General features: G+C 48.4%; 1 protein-coding gene across 4 annotated transcripts in view; it reads right to left on the bottom strand.

The window, feature by feature from the left end:
- The window catches only part of LOC139553753 (EARP-interacting protein homolog), a 46816-nt gene that overhangs the window by 9112 nt on the left and 17900 nt on the right, over positions 1-19804 (bottom strand). For 3 of the 4 annotated variants that reach the window (XM_071366389.1, XM_071366387.1, XM_071366390.1), the window contains 2 exons: positions 10588-10687; positions 7898-8034 (listed from right to left, as the gene is read on the bottom strand). In XM_071366389.1, the coding sequence (XP_071222490.1) occupies positions 7898-8034; positions 10588-10687 (237 nt within the window). Of the gene's footprint in view, positions 1-7897; positions 8035-10587; positions 10688-14193; positions 14219-19804 lie in introns of those variants that run through there. The other variant, XM_071366391.1, reaches the window with a different exon arrangement.

Raw genomic sequence — 19804 nt, 5'->3', positions numbered from 1 at the left:
TAATTGTTTAAAACCTGAATGTTTGACTTCATATTATGAGGCATGTCTTACCTTGCTTATAAAACCAACCATAGAAAAGTGGAGGCAATTATTTTATAAAGAATTCACAGGCAGCGCTTGAGTTTCAAGTTTGGGGAAGCATACAAATCATCCTACCATCTGCATGTCAGTTATGATTGTGCATTTTCATGGAACAGTTTCATTTCAATAATAACGTTTCCGTTTCTCAAAATCATTGTCACGTGGTTAAATCATACAAATCTTAATGAAAACGATACAAATATAAAAGTTTAAATTAAACTAATGCGAAAGCATCAGCCTCTGACACATTGCTTGATAAACCGTGATCATTGGCGGCTAAATAGCCTAAATGAGCGCATAGTGAAGTGCAATATTGTATCAAATCAAATAAACTGGATCCTTCCAGAAACTGTCTCTTGGGAACTTGCAACATTGTATAAACTAGCCTATTCCGGGCCTAGAGTTTCCCGCTGAGCTGGCACAGACAGCTGTTTCTGCGCAAAAGAAAGAAATGTATTTTATGACGTTCCATTGGATATATGGGATCATCAGATGATATTCTGCTCTTTCACACCGAGGCTTGGTGATTATCGAGGGAGAGAATGTTGGCAAGATAATTCAAATAGGCCAACAGTGAGGAACTATTAGGCTATAATTCGCAATATGTAAAACAAAAACAGACTTCGTTGACTTACTGTGTGAGGTGAAGAAAAAATGACTGAGAAGCTACGCATATTAGTGGTGGACCTGGTGACCAGGACAATCAGATATCAAACATCCCCAAATGGGCACTTTCCTAGATTAGCGTGCAGCAGGCCAGGTAGGCAACTACTATACGTGCTCAAGCGCGCATGCTCCCTCAACATTAACATGACAGAGAAACCAGACCGATGCTCATTGCTAGTGGCGGTTCTAGCTTGTATGGCTCCCTGGGCGAACACACCCGTCCCCTTCTTCTTGTCTCAACTAGAGGCTGACCGATTAATCGGCATGGCCGGTTACATTGCACTCCACGAGGAAACTGCGTGGCAGGCTGACCACCTGTTACGCGAGTGCAGCAAGGAGCCAAGGTAAGTTGCTAGCTAGCATTCAACTTATCTTATAAAAAACAATCAATCTTAACATAATCACTAGATAACTACACATGGTTGATGATATTACTAGTTTAACTAGCTTGTCCTGCGTTGCAAATAATCAATGCGGTGCCTGTTAATTTATCATCAAATCACAGCCTACTTCGCCAAATGGGTGATGATTTAACAAGCGCATTCGTGAAAAAAGCATTGTCGTTGCACCAATGTACCTAACCATAAACATCAACATCAATGCCTTTCTTAAAATCAATACACAAGTATATATTTTTAAACCTGCATATTTAGTTAAAAGAAATTCATGTTAGCAGGCAATATTAACTAGGGAAATTGTGTCACTTCTCTTATGTTCTGTGAAAGCAGAGTCAGGGTATATGCAGCAGTTTGGGCCGCCTGGCTCGTTGCGAACTGTGTGAAGACCATTTCTTCCAAACAAAGACCGTAATTAATTTGCCAGAATTTTACATAATTATGACATAACATTGAAGGTTGTGCAATGTATCAGCAATATTTAGACTTATGGATGCCACCCGTTCGATAAAATTTCGGAACGGTTCCGTATTTCACTGAAAGAATAAACGTTTTGTTTTCGAAATGATAGTTTCCGGATTCGACCATATTAATGACCTAAGGCTCATATTTCTGTGTGTATATTATATTACAATTAAGTCTATGATTTGATATAGCAGTCTGACTGAGCGGTGGTAGGCAGCAGCACGCTCGTAAGCATTCATTCAAACAGCACTTTCCTGCGTTTGCCAGCAGCTCTTCGCAATGCTTGAAGCACAGCGCTGTTTATGACTTCAAGCCTATCAACTCCTGATATTAGGCTGGCAATGCTATAGTGCCTATAAGAACATCCAATAGTCAAAGGTATATGAAATACAAATGGTAGAGAGAGAAATAGTCCTATAATAACTACGAGGTCTCCCGGGTGGCGCAGTGGTCTAGGGCACTGCATCGCAGTGCTAGCTGCGCCACCAGAGTCTCTGGGTTCGCGCCCAGGCTCTGTCGCAGCCGGCCGCAACCGGGAGATCCGTGGGGCGACGCACAATTGGCATAGCGTCGTCCGGGTTAGGGAGGGTTTGGCCGGTAGGGAGGGTTTGGCCGGTAGGGATATCCTTGTCTCAGTATGTATAAAAAAAATTAAAAAATAATAATGTAATAAAATGTATGCACTCTACTGTAAGTCGCTCTGGATAAGAGCGTCTGCTAAATGACTAAAATGTAAATGTAAATGTACAACCTAAAACTTCTTAACTGGGAATATTCATGTTAAAAGGAACCACCAGCTTTCATATGTTCTCATGTTCTGAGCAAGGAACTTAAACATTAGCTTTTTTACAAGGCACATACTGCACTTTTACTTTCTTCTCCAACACTGTGTTTTTGCATTATTTAAACCAAATTGAACATGTTTCATTATTTATTTGAGACTAAATAGATTTTTATTTATGTATTATATTAAGTTAAAATAAGTGTTCATTCAGTATTGTTGTAATTGTCATTATTACAAATATATATATAAAAATCGGCCGATTAATCGGTATCGGCTTTTTTTGGTCCTCCAATAATCGGTATCGGCTTTGAAAAATCATAATCGGTCGACCTCTAGTCTCAACATTTTTAAATTATACTGAAGACACATTATCGTCACACATATTTTAGATGCTTTCACTGACAGCCTCAACTCAATAATCAGCTTGGCCTTTTGCCACATGCACTGCCAATGAAATACTTCCTCATATGCCATTTCTCTCCTGTTTCATTGGTTTTCATACCTTCTTTTGTTGTCCAAGGATTTTACACTCTTATGTAGGGGTCATAAAAATATATAAAATAACACAATATATGTCGCAACAGGTCTAAATATGTCATGACAGTGTTATGACCATATTATAACAGGTTATGACAAGTTATGTTAGCTGTTATGACATATGACATGGTTATGACCGTGTCATAAAGTGTTACCCACAGTGCTGTATGCTACTGTACAGTACAGAGAAACTAGAGAGGCCAGTTTGACTGCAGCACTGCATTGCGTTTCTGTATGCATCCTGCGGTGCATGTTGCGGAGGCAGGCCTGACAGTTGTCGCACAGCTGACGGTGTGTGTGCTGCCCTCTCACTGCAGAATGTGGGTGCAAACAGGGTTTGGGATTGATGTACTGAGAGAACATCCCCTATGACAGCCCCAGCCAGCAATAGAGCAGGACACACACACTCACGCTCACACACGCTCACACAAACAAACGCCCTCACACACAAACGCCCTCACACACAAACGCGCCCTCACACACATACGCGCCCTCACAAGTGCTCGCTCACAACACACGCGCTCGCTCACAACACACACACGCGCTCAAAACACACACGCACACAACACACACGCGTACACAACACACACGCATATACAACACACACGCGCTCACACACACGCTCACATGCGCTCACACACACGCTCACATGCGCTCACACACACGCTCACATGCGCTCACACACACGCTCACATGCGGACACACACACGCTCATCCGCCCACACACAGGCGCACACACTCACGCTCACACACATGGCCAGTGTGTACTAAGTCTAAGTTTCCTGTGTCTAAGCCTGCTGGAGAGAGCAGTAGACAGCGTTCTCCTTCAGTGTCCCTTAGTGGGGCAGGCCAGTTTGGGCTGGCACACAGTGTGACGAGCCAGAGCAGACACACACCAAAGAGGATGTCTGAGGAGCCACTGGACCGTGCTCACAGGCTGCCATCACACAGCTGTTGCACCAACTGGACACACGCTGTCACACAAAAACAGGCACACACACACACACTCAGCTCTCTCACACACACACACTCAGCTCTCTCTCACACACACACACACTCAGCTCTCTCACACACACACACTCAGCTCTCTCTCACACACACACACACACACACACTCAGCTCTCTCACACACACACACTCAGCTCTCTCTCACACACACACACTCAGCTCTCTCTCACACACACACACTTAGCTCTCTCACACACACACACACACACTCAGCTCTCTCTCACACACACACACACACTCAGCTCTCTCACACACACACACTCAGCTCTCTCACACACACACACACACACACTCAGCTCTCTCTCACACACAGCTCTCACACACACACACACACACACAGCTCTCTCACACACACACACTCATCTCTCTCACACACACACACACACACACACACTCAGCTCTCTCACACACACACACACACACACACTCAGCTCTCTCACACACACACACACACACACTCAGCTCTCTCTCACACACACACACACACACACTCAGCTCTCTCACACACACACACTCAGCTCTCTCTCACACACACACACACACACACACACTCAGCTCACACACACACACACTCAGCTCACACACACACACAGCTCGGCTCACACACACACACAGCTCGGCTCACACACACACACAGCTCGGCTCTCACACACACACAGCTCGGCTCTCACACACACACAGCTCGGCTCTCACACACACACAGCTCGGCTCTCACACACACACAGCTCGGCTCTCACACACACACTCAGCTCTCTCACACACACACACTCAGCTCTCTCACACAAACACTCAGCTCTCTCTCACAAACACTCAGCTCTCTCTCACACACACTCACCTCTCTCTCACACACACAGCTCACACACACACACACACACACAGCTCACACACACACACACACACTCAGCTCACACACACACACACTCAGCTCACACACACACACACACTCAGCTCACACACACACACTCAGCTCACACACACACACTCAGCTCACACACACACACTCAGCTCTCTCTCTCACACACACACAGCTCTCACCTCTCACACACAGCTCTCACACACACACACACACACTCAGCTCACACACACACACATGGCTCTCTCTCACACACACACACACACACACACACACACACACACACACAGTTCGGCTCTCACACACACAGCTCTCACACTCAGCTCTCACACACACAGCTCTCACACTCAGCTCTCACACACACACACTCAGCTCTCACACACACACACTCAGCTCACACACACACACACACAGCTTACACACACACACACACACACACACTCAGCTCACACACTCAGCTCACACACACACACACTCAGCTCTCACACACTCAGCTCTCACACACACTCAGCTCACACACTCAGCTCACACACACACACACACACACACACTCAGCTCACACACACACACACACACACTCAGCTCACACACACACACACACACACTCAGCTCTCACACACTCAGCTCTCACACACACACACACACACATGGCTGTCTCACACACACACACACACACACACACACACACACACACACACACACACACACACACACACACACACACACACAGCTCTCACACTCATCTCTCACACACACACACACTCAGCTCTCACACACACACACACACACTCAGCTCTCACACACACACACACTCAGCTCACACACACACACACACACACTCAGCTCACACACACACACACACTCAGCTCACACACACACACACACTCAGCTCACACACACACACTCAGCTCACACACACACACTCAGCTCACACACACACACTCAGCTCTCTCTCTCACACACACACAGCTCTCACCTCACACACAGCTCTCACACACACACACTCAGCTTACACACACACACATGGCTCTCTCACACACACACACACACACAGCTCGGCTCTCACACACACAGCTCTCACACTCAGCTCTCACACTCAGCTCTCACACACACAGCTCTCACACTCAGCTCTCACACACACACACACTCAGCTCTCACACACACACACACTCAGCTCTCACACACACACACACTCAGCTCTCACACACACACACACACACACACACACCACACACACACACACACACACACACACACTCAGCTCACACACACACACACACTCAGCTCTCACACACTCAGCTCTCACACACACACACACACATGGCTGTCTCACACACACACACACACAGTCAGCTCTCACACACACTCAGCTCTCACACACACACACACACACACTCAGCTCTCACACACACACACACTCAGCTCTCACACACACACACACTCAGCTCTCACACACACACACACTCAGCTCTCACACACACACACACACTCAGCTCACACACACACACACACACACTCAGCTCTCACACACACACACTCATCTCTCTCACATACACACACTCATCTCTCTCACATACACACTCAGCTCTCTCACACACACACACACACTCAGCTCTCACACACACACACACTCAGCTCTCACACACACACACACTCAGCTCTCACACACACTCAGCTCTCACACACACACACACTCAGCTCTCACACACACACACACTCAGCTCACACACACACACACACTCAGCTCTCACACACACACACTCATCTCTCTCACATACACACACTCATCTCTCTCACATACACACTCAGCTCTCTCACACACACACACACTCAGCTCTCTCACACACTCAGCTTTCTCACACACACACAGCTCTCTCTCACACACACACCACACACACTCAGCTCTCACACACACACACACACCACACACACTCAGCTCTCACACACACACACACACACACCACACACACTCAGCTCTCACACACACACACACACACCACACACACTCAGCTCTCACACACACTCAGCTCTCACACACACACACACACACACTCAGCTCTCACACACACACACACACACCACACACACTCAGCTCTCACACACACACACACAGCTCTCACACTCAGCTCTCACACTCAGCTCTCACACTCAGCTCTCACACACACACTCAGCTCTCTCTCACACACTCAGCTCTCTCTCACACACTCAGCTCTCTCTCACACACTCAGCTCTCTCTCACACACTCAGCTCTCTCTCACACACTCAGCTCTCTCTCACACACTCAGCTCTCTCACACACTCAGCTCTCTCTCACACACTCAGCTCTCTCTCACACACTCAGCTCTCTCTCACACACTCAGCTCTCTCTCACACACTCAGCTCTCTCTCACACACTCAGCTCTCTCTCACACACTCAGCTCTCTCTCACACACTCAGCTCTCTCTCACACACACAGCTCTCTCTCACACACACAGCTCTCTCTCACACACACACCACACTCTCCTGTAGTTTTCTAATATTTTCTCTCCCTCTCTCTATACTCTCTCACCCTCATTATTGCTCTCACTCCTCCTCTCTCTCAATTTCTCTCCAGCGCTTTGGTGTTACCGGAGCAATCGATAGAGAGGTGATTATTATTCCTCTAGCAGAGCCCACACACACAACTTGACCTCCCTCCCTCTCCCTCACACACACACACTCAGCTCTCTCTCACACACACACACTCATCTCTCTGTAATGATACTGACTGTACAGTGGGGGTATAGCAGATAATGTACGGATATGAATGTGGCTTTAAGGTCAATGTTGGTAGTGGGTGGATAGGTGGAATCAGTGTGGGGGTGATAACCTATCGACTCATCCAGATGAGGTATTCTGTTACTTATCTTTGGTGTGTCCAGTTTGGGTGGGGTATGGTAGGAGCAAGAGCATCACATTGAGCCTTAGTGTAACCACCCAATAAGGACCACATTTAATACTAGAACTCATTGTTTTCTAATACTAATGACTAAAAGTATAGTTATTATACTACATAATTCAGTACTACAGGACTATAAATAAGTCATTGTTTAGAACATAATGGCTGAATATAGTTAGTATGTACCATTACCTCATGGTACGGAGGTCCCAGCCTCTGATGGCTGTGTCGTTGGCTGTGGCCAGCTGGGTACAGTTGTGATGTGGACTCCACTTCCCAGCCGTGAACTTCAGTTGACCTTTACCCTCTAAGGTGGCACTGCTGGAGATCTGGAAGGGAAAGGCTTAACGACTACTACACCTGATCACACACATGTCAATCATGGGGTATGGAGAGGTAAGAGTTAATGTATTGATGATCTGTATAGACAGGCCTTCCCTAGTGTACTGTATAGCTGACCTCACCCTCCTTCACACAGCAGTCAATGACGGGTTCAATGACTCTTCAAGGACCTTGTTTCCATTGTGAATATCTATATACTGTTACTCATGGATCACCAGTTTGACCATGATGGACCCTCTGAGTCTGTACTGACTCATTTCATACATCTGCATGTCAACCTGCTATCTTTACCTACAGTAGATAATAATAACACAGGGTCACTGAACAATCCAATTTATAAGAATCCCCCTCTCGCTCTCTCTGCAGAGCTGTATTTTATCGATTGTTCCCTTATTGCACAGGCTAGGGACAGTCACATTATCTCAGGTATAGAGGGAAGAGAAGGGAGAGGAGGGCGGACATAGGAGAGGGAGAGGGGGAGAAGGTAGGGGAACGAAAATGGGGAGAGGAGGGAAGGAGATGAAAGGAACGGGGGTGGATTGAGTGAGAAAGAGAGGAGAAGAGGGGAAGAGAGGGGTAGAGAGAGAAAGAGAGATCCATACACTCAAATGTTCTTATAAATGTGATTATTGCGTTGTACATTGGCACAGCCTCGTGTCCTGCCTAGCTCCCAGCTATGTTAGAGCTAACCATATTAGCAGCACTAACGAGACAGCATAGAAAAAACTGAAGGACGCCTACCTTTAGCAAGCGGCGTCAGATAAAACATTGCTATCTGCCAAATAGTCACGCATTTATGGAGAGTGTGAACCGACTGTGTCGGAGCGTGTGTGTGTGTGTACAGTCGCAATGGATAAGGTGTGTGGGTGTGCCGTCAGCCGGAGGAGATGTTCTCACTCAATTCCAGCAGTGTCTCTAATTGAGCGCACCCGCACAAGCACACACACACAATTAATCCACCCTGGACCCATGCGACAGACAAATCCATGGTGCAGCTGGACAGACAGACAGGCCTGTGATGAACACATCAGCCTGAGAACCTCTGATAGAGGGAAGGGATGTGGGAAAGGAGGGAGGGATGGAGAAGAGGGGAGTGGCTGAGAGGGATAGAGTGGAGAAGATTAGCATTCTCAATAGCACTGGAGGAATCTGTCTTGGCTGTCAGGCTCCTCCCTCCCTCCCTCTTTCTTTTCATTTTTAATGGCTGCCATGTCCAGGGCAAGCTGTGTCACTTGATAGCTCTGCTGCTCTGCAGCCCAGACTGATGTCAGTGTCACTGCACAGGGGGGGACACTGTGCCTTCCACTAAGACTCCTCCGCACACACAGAGTAGGAGAGAGTGTGTGCGTGTCTGACTGCAATCTCTTGATGAGTGATTCTTCACAGGTTTGCATTATGACGGACACACACACACACACAGAGAGAGAGAGAGAAACGTCAAGTCCTGTGTTGTGTCCTGTTGGGCCTGTAACCTGGATGGCCTGTGCAGATCTCTGTACGAGAACATGAATTTGGCCTACTAATTATGTAAGCCCATTATTCATGAAGCACCTCCCTACTGCATCCAGGCAGCTAGCTGCTAATGGAACATTAACTGACCAGCCTACACAGTACAGTGAGTACACACACTTCATCTCTACTATAGAACTATGGATGTATTAATAACAGAGGCAGTGGAGTGGAGAATCAGAAGAGTAAATAGCAATGTGGAGACCTCACTTCATTAGTAGTGGGGATGGCACTCCACTGTCAGAGGAGAGAGTTTCTACTAGTCCGGAGTAGACCAACTGTGTGACAACAAATAGTACTTTGGACATGTACCTTTTATAGGTATAGTTCAAAATAAAACTAGCTTGCATGGGGGTTGGGACAGGGCAGTGGTTAAAACAGTACATCTTCTTCTTACACAAGAAGCACTTAAAAGGTCAACTCAGCGAGATGGCGTTGCAACGAGCAGCACTGCAGACACTGAGATGGGCGCGATGCAAGAGTTTGCTCTCACACAGTCAAACAGAGTGTTGTATCTGTGCATGTGCACGGGTGCGCTTCACGCTGCTACAGCCTGGTAGCTACGGGACCCAAACAGCAGAGAAGTTTACCCTTGCCCAGATACAGGGTGTGTTTCATTAAGGAAGAACACCTAGCGGAGCCACTGAAGCTAGCCCAGATACAGGGTGTGTTTCAGTAAGGAAGAACACCTAGCAGAGCCACTGAAGCTAGCCCAGATAAAGGGTGTGTTTCAGTAAGGAATCAGGTGATCTTGGTGAGGCGAGCAGAGCTGAGATCTGGAGACTGGCTAGGCCACTCCAGGACCTTGAAATGCTTCTTACGAAGCCACTCCTTCGTTGCCCGGGCGGTGTGTTTGGGATCATTGTCATGCTGAGAACTTGCACAATTGGTGGCTGACTAAATACTTTTTTGCCCCACTGTATGTTGTAGGAGAGGGAGGGAAATATAAGACCAGTCTGATACGGTGGTTATCAAATAATGAGCACAGGGTATGGGCAGATGTAGTATGGCGGTGTGAGTGCGTGTCTCACCGTGGCCTGGGTAGAGCTCTCCGTCAGGTCCCAGAGAAGAGCGTGGTTATCAGACAGAGAGATCACATGCTTCCCATCTCCCATGGGCTCCCACAGGACACTGCAGCAGAGAGAGACAGAGAGAGCGGGAGGGGGGGTTAGTTCACAGGACACTGCAGCAGAGAGAGACAGAGAGAGCGGGAGGGGGGGTTAGTTCACAGGACACTGCAGCAGAGAGAGACAGAGAGAGCGGGAGGGGGGGTTAGTTCACAGGACACTGCAGCAGAGAGAGAGAGCGGGAGGGGGGGGGGGGGTTAGTTCACAGGACACTGCAGCAGAGAGAGACAGAGAGAGTGGGAGGGGGGGGGGGGTTAGTTCACAGGACACTGCAGCAGAGAGAGCGGGAGGGGGGGTTAGTTCACAGGACACTGCAGCAGAGAGAGACAGAGAGAGGGGGGGGGGGGGTTAGTTCACAGGACACTGCAGCAGAGAGAGACAGAGAGAGCGGGGGGGGGGGGGGGGGGTTAGTTCACAGGACACTGCAGCAGAGAGAGACAGAGAGAGCGGGAGGGGGGGGGGTTAGTTCACAGGACACTGCAGCAGAGAGAGACAGAGAGAGCGGGAGGGGGGGGGGGGTTAGTTCACAGGACACTGCAGCAGAGAGAGACAGAGAGAGCGGGAGGGGGGGGGGGGTTAGTTCACAGGACACTGCAGCAGAGAGAGACAGAGAGAGCGGGAGGGGGAGGGGGGGTTAGTTCACAGGACACTGCAGCAGAGAGAGACAGAGAGAGCGGGGGGGGGTTAGTTCACAGGACACTGCAGCAGAGAGAGACAGAGAGAGCGGGAGGGGGGGGGGGTTAGTTCACAGGACACTGCAGCAGAGAGAGACAGAGAGAGTGGGAGGGGGGGGGGTTAGTTCACAGGACACTGCAGCAGAGAGAGCGGGAGGGGGGGTTAGTTCACAGGACACTGCAGCAGAGAGAGACAGAGAGAGCGGGAGGGGGGGGGGGTTAGTTCACAGGACACTGCAGCAGAGAGAGACAGAGAGAGCGGGGGGGGGGGGTTAGTTCACAGGACACTGCAGCAGAGAGAGACAGAGAGAGCGGGAGGGGGGGGGGTTAGTTCACAGGACACTGCAGCAGAGAGAGACAGAGAGAGCGGGAGGGGGAGGGGGGGTTAGTTCACAGGACACTGCAGCAGAGAGAGACAGAGAGAGCGGGGGGGGGGGTTAGTTCACAGGACACTGCAGCAGAGAGAGACAGAGAGAGCGGGAGGGGGGGGGGGTTAGTTCACAGGACACTGCAGCAGAGAGAGACAGAGAGAGCGGGAGGGGGGGGGGGGGGTTAGTTCACAGGACACTGCAGCAGAGAAAGACAGAGAGAGTGGGAGGGGGGGTTAGTTCACAGGACACTGCAGCAGAGAGAGACAGAGAGTGTGGGAGGGGGGGGTTAGTTCACAGGACACTGCAGCAGAGAGAGTGGAGGGGGAGGGGGGGTTAGTTCACAGGACACTGCAGCAGAGAGAGACAGAGAGAGTGGGAGGGGGGGGGGGTTAGTTCACAGGACACTGCAGCAGAGAGAGCGGGAGGGGGGGTTAGTTCACAGGACACTGCAGCAGAGAGAGACAGAGAGAGCGGGAGGGGGGGGGGGTTAGTTCACAGGACACTGCAGCAGAGAGAGGAAGAGAGAGCGGGGGGGGGGGGGGGGTTAGTTCACAGGACACTGCAGCAGAGAGAGACATAGAGAGCGGGAGGGGGGGGGGGTTAGTTCACAGGACACTGCAGCAGAGAGAGACAGAGAGAGCGGGAGGGGGGGGGGGTTAGTTCACAGGACACTGCAGCAGAGAGAGCGGGAGGGGGGGGGGTTAGTTCACAGGACACTGCAGCAGAGAGAGACAGAGAGAGCGGGAGGGGGAGGGGGGGTTAGTTCACAGGACACTGCAGCAGAGAGAGACAGAGAGAGCGGGGGGGGGTTAGTTCACAGGACACTGCAGCAGAGAGAGACAGAGAGAGCGGGAGGGGGGGTTAGTTCACAGGACACTGCAGCAGAGAGAGACAGAGAGAGTGGGAGGGGGGGTTAGTTCACAGGACACTGCAGCAGAGAGAGACAGAGAGTGTGGGAGGGGGGGGTTAGTTCACAGAACACTGCAGCAGAGAGAGAGAGCGGGAGGGGGGGTTAGTTCACAGGACACTGCAGCAGAGAGAGACAGAGAGAGCGGGAGGGGGGGGGGTTAGTTCACAGGACACTGCAGCAGAGAGAGGAAGAGAGAGCGGGGGGGGGGGGGGGGGGTTAGTTCACAGGACACTGCAGCAGAGAGAGACATAGAGAGCGGGAGGGGGGGGGGGTTAGTTCACAGGACACTGCAGCAGAGAGAGACAGAGAGAGCGGGAGGGGGGGGGGGTTAGTTCACAGGACACTGCAGCAGAGAGAGCGGGAGGGGGGGGGGTTAGTTCACAGGACACTGCAGCAGAGAGAGACAGAGAGAGCGGGAGGGGGAGGGGGGGTTAGTTCACAGGACACTGCAGCAGAGAGAGACAGAGAGAGCGGGGGGGGGTTAGTTCACAGGACACTGCAGCAGAGAGAGACAGAGAGAGCGGGAGGGGGGGTTAGTTCACAGGACACTGCAGCAGAGAGAGACAGAGAGTGTGGGAGGGGGGGGTTAGTTCACAGAACACTGCAGCAGAGAGAGTGGAGGGGGAGGGGGGGTTAGTTCACAGGACACTGCAGCAGAGAGAGACAGAGAGAGCGGGAGGGGGAGCGGGGGTTAGTTCACAGGACACTGCAGCAGAGAGAGACAGAGAGAGTGGGAGGGGGGGTTAGTTCACAGGACACTGCAGCAGAGAGAGACAGAGAGTGTGGGAGGGGGGGGGGGTTAGTTCACAGGACACTGCAGCAGAGAGAGACAGAGAGAGCGGGGGGGGGGGGGGGGGGGTTAGTTCACAGGACACACATGCATCAACACACACTTCAGTGAGAGAAAACACAAACACATATATACAACCACAGTATGATGCACACACAAGACTCTCTCTCACACACACACAAACACATATATACAACCACAGTATGATGCACACACAAGCACTCTCTCTCTCACACACACACAAACACATATATACAACCACAGTATGATGCACACACAAGCACTCTCTCTCTCACACACACACACAAACACATATATACAACCACAGTATGATGCACACACAAGCACTCTCTCTCTCACACACACACAAACACATATATACAACCACAGTATGATGCACACACAAGCACTCTCTCTCTCACACACACACAAACACATATATACAACCACAGTATGATGCACACACAAGCACTCTCTCTCTCTCACACACACACAAACACATATATACAACCACAGTATGATGCACACACAAGCACTCTCTCTCTCACACACACACAAACACATATATACAACCACAGTATGATGCACACACAAGCACTCTCTCTCTCACACACACACAAACGACTTGGCCTGCAAATACTGTAACCAAAGTTTATGACCATGATATGACAAGTTTGTAGTCAAATGACCACTATGCAGTATTTACTGCATACGACACACACACACACACACACACACCCAGTAGATAAGAGCCCCTTCATGTACCTGCTATAGACCTGCAATAGACTGATTAGTCCTTAGTTCTAGTGGTGATAAATGAGACTGGTCCAACCCCTCTGAGTCATTCATCAGGGCAGAGCAACACAACATAAAGCCTCCACTGTGCTGTGTGTGTGGGAGGGATAAAGGGATGGAAGAGGAGGAGGGAGGGACAAAGTTAGTCTTTCTCAGGATTTCATCCAACTCTGTAATTTGCTTCCATCTCTTGTGAGGGGATAGGGGGAAGAGAGAGACAGAGGGAAAAGGAGAGAGCGAAGAGTAGATGGAGGTTGTAAATCCATGGATGAGGGGGACAGTTTTTACTGCCCTACCAAGGTGTTAGGAGTCACAGGCCTAGGACACAAATACACACACAAATACACACACACACACACACACAGCTTTCTGTCCCTCTCCTTCTCTCTCATTAATTTATTCTATAAAAACTGCTCCAATCTGAAGTCAATGTATTCACCACACACAGATTTATGAAAGCAGCCCCCCAATTATATCAATTAGCCTAAATCATAAAACAGAAAGAAAGAAAAGAAAGAGAGAAGAGAGAGAGAGAAAATAAAGGAAGAGTACATCAGAAATCAGCTAAATGTAATTGAAGAATTCATAGAATCTAACCACTTCTGGGAAAATTGGAAAACTATAAGAAACATCAACAACACGAAGATTTATCTATCCAAAACAGAGATGTATGGTTAAACCACTTCTCCAATCCTTTTGGCTCTATAACAAAGAACAAAGAACAAACACCAAAAACATTTACATGTTCAAATATACATCTTAGAATCAACTGTTAAAGACCTAGAACCCACTGGATTCCCCAATTACATAGAATGAACTACAGGACAAAATACAAAAATGATCAAATATACAGACCGGGTCCTCCCGAGTGGTGCAGTGGTCTAAGGCACTGCATCGCAGTTGCTAGCTGTTCCACTAGAGATCCTGGTTCAAAGGCTCCAGGCTCTGTCGCATCCGGCCGTGACCAGGAGACCCATGGGGAGGCGCACAATTGGCCCAGTGTCTTCCGGGTTAGGGGAGGGTTTGGCCGGCAGGGTTGTTCTTGTCCCATCGCGCACTACCGATTCCTGTGGCGGGCCGGGCGCATGCACGCCGACACGGTCACTAGGTGTACGATGTTTCCTCCGACACATTGGTGTGGCTGGCTTCCGGGTTAAGCGGGCACTGTGTCAAGAAGCAGTGTGGCTTTGTTGGGTCGTGTTTCGGAGGACGCACGGCTCTCGACCTTCGACTCTCCCGAGTCCATACGGGAGTTGCAGCGATGAGACAAGACACTAACTACAAATTGGATACCATGAAATTGGGGAGAAAAAGGGATAAAGGTAAAAATATATAAATAAATAAATAAATAGACCACAAATTTACCTCTGACACCGCTTATTATATAGGTCCTGGATTGCAGGAAGCTTGGCCACAGTGATGTACTGGGCCGTATGCACTACCCTTGTAGCGTCTTACGGTCAGATGCCGAGCAGTTGTCATACCAGGCAGTGATGCAACCGTTCAGGATCTTCTCGATGGTGCAGCTGTTGAACTTAATTGAGGATCTGGGGAACCATGCCAAATCTTTTCAGACTCTTGAGGGGGAAAAGATTTTGTCGTGCCCTCTCTACGCCTGTCTTGGTGTGTTTGGACCATGATAGATCATTGGTGATGTGGACACCGAGGAGCTTGAAAGTCTCGACCCGCTCCAACACCCCCTTTGATGTTACTGGGGGCCAAGTCGGCCCACCTAATCCTGAAGTCCACAATCAGCTTCTTTGTCTTGCTCACATTGAGGGAGAGGTTGTTGTCCTGGCACCACACTGCCAGTTCTCTGACCTCCTTCCTATAGGCTGTCTCATCGTTGTTGGTGATCATGCCTACCACTGTTGTCGTCAGCAAACTTGATGGTGTTGGAGTCGTGCTTGGCCACGCAGTCGTGGGTGAACAGGGAGTACAGGAGGGGACTAAGTACACACCCCTGAGGGGTTGAGGATCAGCGTGGCAGATGTGTTGTTACCTACCCTTACCACCTGGGGGCGGCCCGTCAGGAAGTCCAGGAACCAGTTGCAGAGGGAGGTGTTTAGTCCCAGGGTCCTCAGCTTAGTGATGAGCTTCGTGGGCACTATGGTGTTGAACACTGGGCTGTAGTCAATGAACAGCATTCTCACATAGGTGTTCCTTTTGTCCAGGTGGGAAAGGGCAGTGTGGGGTGCGATTAAGATTGTGTTCTGTGGATCTGTTTGGGCGATATGCGAATTGGAGTGGGTCGAAGGTATCTGGGTGGATTGTTAATGTGAGCCATGTCCAGCCTTTCAAAGCACTTCATGGCTACCAACGTTGGTCCGCGCATGCTTTGAGTACACATCATGGTAATCCATCTGGCCTCGCGGCTTTGTGAATGTTGACCTGTTTAAAGGTCTTGCTCACATCGGATACCGAGATCATTATCACACAGTCATCCAGAACAGCTTGTGCATGCTTCTGTGTTGCTCGCCCTGAAGTGAGCATAAAAAGGCATTTAGCTTGTCTGGTAGGCTCGCGTCACCGGGCAGCTCGCGTCTGGGTTTCCCTTTGTAGTCTGTAATAGTTTTCAAGCCCTGCCACATCCGACGAGCGTCAGAGCCGGTGTAGTAGGATTCTATCTTAATCCTGTATTGACGCTTTGCTTGTTTGATGGTTCGTCTGAGGGCGTAGCGGAATTTCTTATAAGCGTCCAGATTAGTGTCCCGCTCCTTGAATGCGGCAGCTCTAGCCTTTAGCTCGATGCGGATGTTGCCTGTAATCCATGGCTTCTGGTTGGGATATGTACATTTGAAGTCAGAAGTTGACATAAACTAGTTTTAATGCCTCCAACCTAAGTGTTTCAACCACTCCACAAATTTCTTGTTAACAAACTATAGTTTTGGCAAGTAGGTTAGGACATCTACTTTGTGCATGACAAGTCATTTTTCCAACAATTGTTTACAGACAGATTATTTCACTTATAATTGACTGTATCACACTTCCAGTGGGTCAGAAGTTTACATTCACTACGCTGACTGTGCCTTTTTTTATTTTTAAGGAAAATTTCAGAAAATGATGTAAAGGCTTTAGAAGCTTCTGATAGGCTAATTGACATCATTTGAGTCAATTGGAGGTGTACCTGTGGATGCATTTCAATCCCTACCTTCAAACTCAGTGCCTCTTTGCTTAACATCATGGGAAAATATAAAGAAATCAGCCAAGACCTCAGAAAAAAAATTGTAGACCAAAAGTCTGGTTCATCCTTGGGAGCAATTTCCAAATGCCTGAAGGTACCACGTTCATCTGTACAAACAATAGTACGCAAGTATAAACACCATGGGACCACGCAGCCGTCACACCGCTCAGGAAAGAGACGCGTTCTGTCTCCTAGAAATGAACATACTTTGGTGCAAAAAGTGTAAATCAATCCCAGAAAAACAGCAAAGGACCTTGTGAAGATGCTGGAGGAAACAGGTACAAAAGTATCGATATCCACTGTAAAACGAGTTCTATATTGACAGCAAGGAAGAAGCCACTGCTCAAAAACCGCCATAAAAAAAGCCAGACTAAGGTTTGCAACTGCACATGGGGACAAAGATCGTACTTTTTGAAGAAGTGTCCTCTGGTCTGATGAAACAAAAATAGAACTGTTTGGCCATAATGACCATCGTTATGTTTGGATGAAAAAGAGGGAGGCTTGCAAGCCGAAGAACACCATCCCAACTGTGAAGCACGGGGGTGGCAGCATCATGTTGTGGGGGTGCTTGGCTGCAGGAGGGACTGGTGCACTTCACAAAATAGATGGCATCCTGAGGGAGGAAAATTATGTGGATATATTGAAGCAACATCTCAAGACATCGGTCAGGAAGTTAAAGCTTGGTCGCAAATGGGTCTTCCAAATGCACAATGACCCCAAGCATACTTCCAAAGTTGTGGCAAAATGGCTTAAGGACAACAAAGTCAAGTTATTGGAGTGGCCATCACAAAGCCCTGACCTCAATCTAATAGAAAATTCATGGGCAGAACTGAAAAAGCGTGTGCGAGCAAGGAGGCCTACAAACCTGACTCAGTTACACCTGCTCTGTCAGGAGGAATGGGCCAAATTGGGCCACCCAAATATTGTGGAAAGCTTGTCGAAGGCTACCCGAAACGTTTCACCCAAGTTAAACAATTTAAAGGCAATGCTACCAAATACTAATTGAGTGTATGTAAACTTCTGACCCACTGGGAATGTGATGAAAGAAATAAAAGCTGAAATAAATCACTCTCTCTACTATTATTCTGACATTTCACATTCATAAAATGAAGTGGTGATCCTAACTGACCTAAGCAAGGGAACTTTTACTAGGATTAAACTGAGTTTAAATATATTTGGCTAAGGTGTATGTAAACTTCCGACTTCAACTGTACGTTTCGTCACTGTGGGGACGACGTCGTCGATGATGTACTTCTTGATGAAGCCGATGACTGAGGTGGTATACTCCTCAATGCCATCGGATGAATCCCAGAACATATTCCAGTCTGGGCTTGCAAAACAGTCTAGCATACCATCTGCGTCATCTGACCACTTCCGTATTAAGCTAGACACTGGTACCTCCTCCTTTAGTTTTTGCTGGTAAGCAGTAATCAGAATATAACTATGGTCAGATTTGCCAGATGGAGGGGGCAGGGGAAAGCTTTGTATGCATCTCTGTAGCAAAGGTGGTCTAGAGTTTTTTCATCCCACTGGTTGCACATGTGACATGCTGGTAAAAATGTTATTTAAGTTTGCCTGCATTAAAGTCCCCGGCACTAGGAGCACCGCCTCTGGGTGAGCATGTTCTTGTTTGCTTATGGCCTTATAGAGTTGGTTGAGTGCGGTCTTAGTGCCAGCATCGGTCTGTGGTGGTAAATAGACGGCTACAAATAATATACATGAGAACTCTTGGTACATAGTGTGGTCTACAGCTTATCATAAGGTACTCTACCTCAGGCAAGCAATACCTCGAGACTTCTTTTATATTAGACATCGCGCACCAGCTGTTATTGACAAAAAGACACACCCCCACCCCTTGTCTTACCAGACGTAACAATTGGCTACACTTAAACTCCTTAACATCATCCTCAGCTCTCGCATCTTCCAAAATATTTGGAACCAAGGACTGATCGTCCCAATCCACAAAAGTGGAGACAAATTTGACCCCAATAACTAGTAGGGCATATGCGTCAACAGCAACCTTGGGGAATTCCTCTGCATTATCATTAACAGCAGACTCGTACATTTCCTCAGCAAATGTAAAATTCCCATACGACAGACCATGTATTCACCCTGCACACCCTAATCGACAACCAAACAAACCAAAACAAAGGCAAAGTCTTCTCATGCTTTGTTGATTTAAAAAAAGCTTTCAACTCAATTTGGCATGAGGGTCTGCTTTACAAATTGATGGAAAGTGGTGTTGGGGGGGCAAACATACGACATTATAAAATCCATGTACACAAACAAGTGTGTGGTTAAAATTGGCAAAAAAAACACATACATTTCTTTCCACAGGGCCAGAGGGTGGAATCTGAGGGTAAAATGTCTACCGTTTCCTGATGATCTGGTGCTTCT

This window comes from Salvelinus alpinus, chromosome 25, assembly GCF_045679555.1.
Source record: "Salvelinus alpinus chromosome 25, SLU_Salpinus.1, whole genome shotgun sequence".
Taxonomy (NCBI): Eukaryota; Metazoa; Chordata; class Actinopteri; order Salmoniformes; family Salmonidae; genus Salvelinus; species Salvelinus alpinus.
The sequence above is the reverse complement of the archived record's forward strand: the minus strand, read 5'-3'. Positions and strand labels throughout refer to the sequence as shown.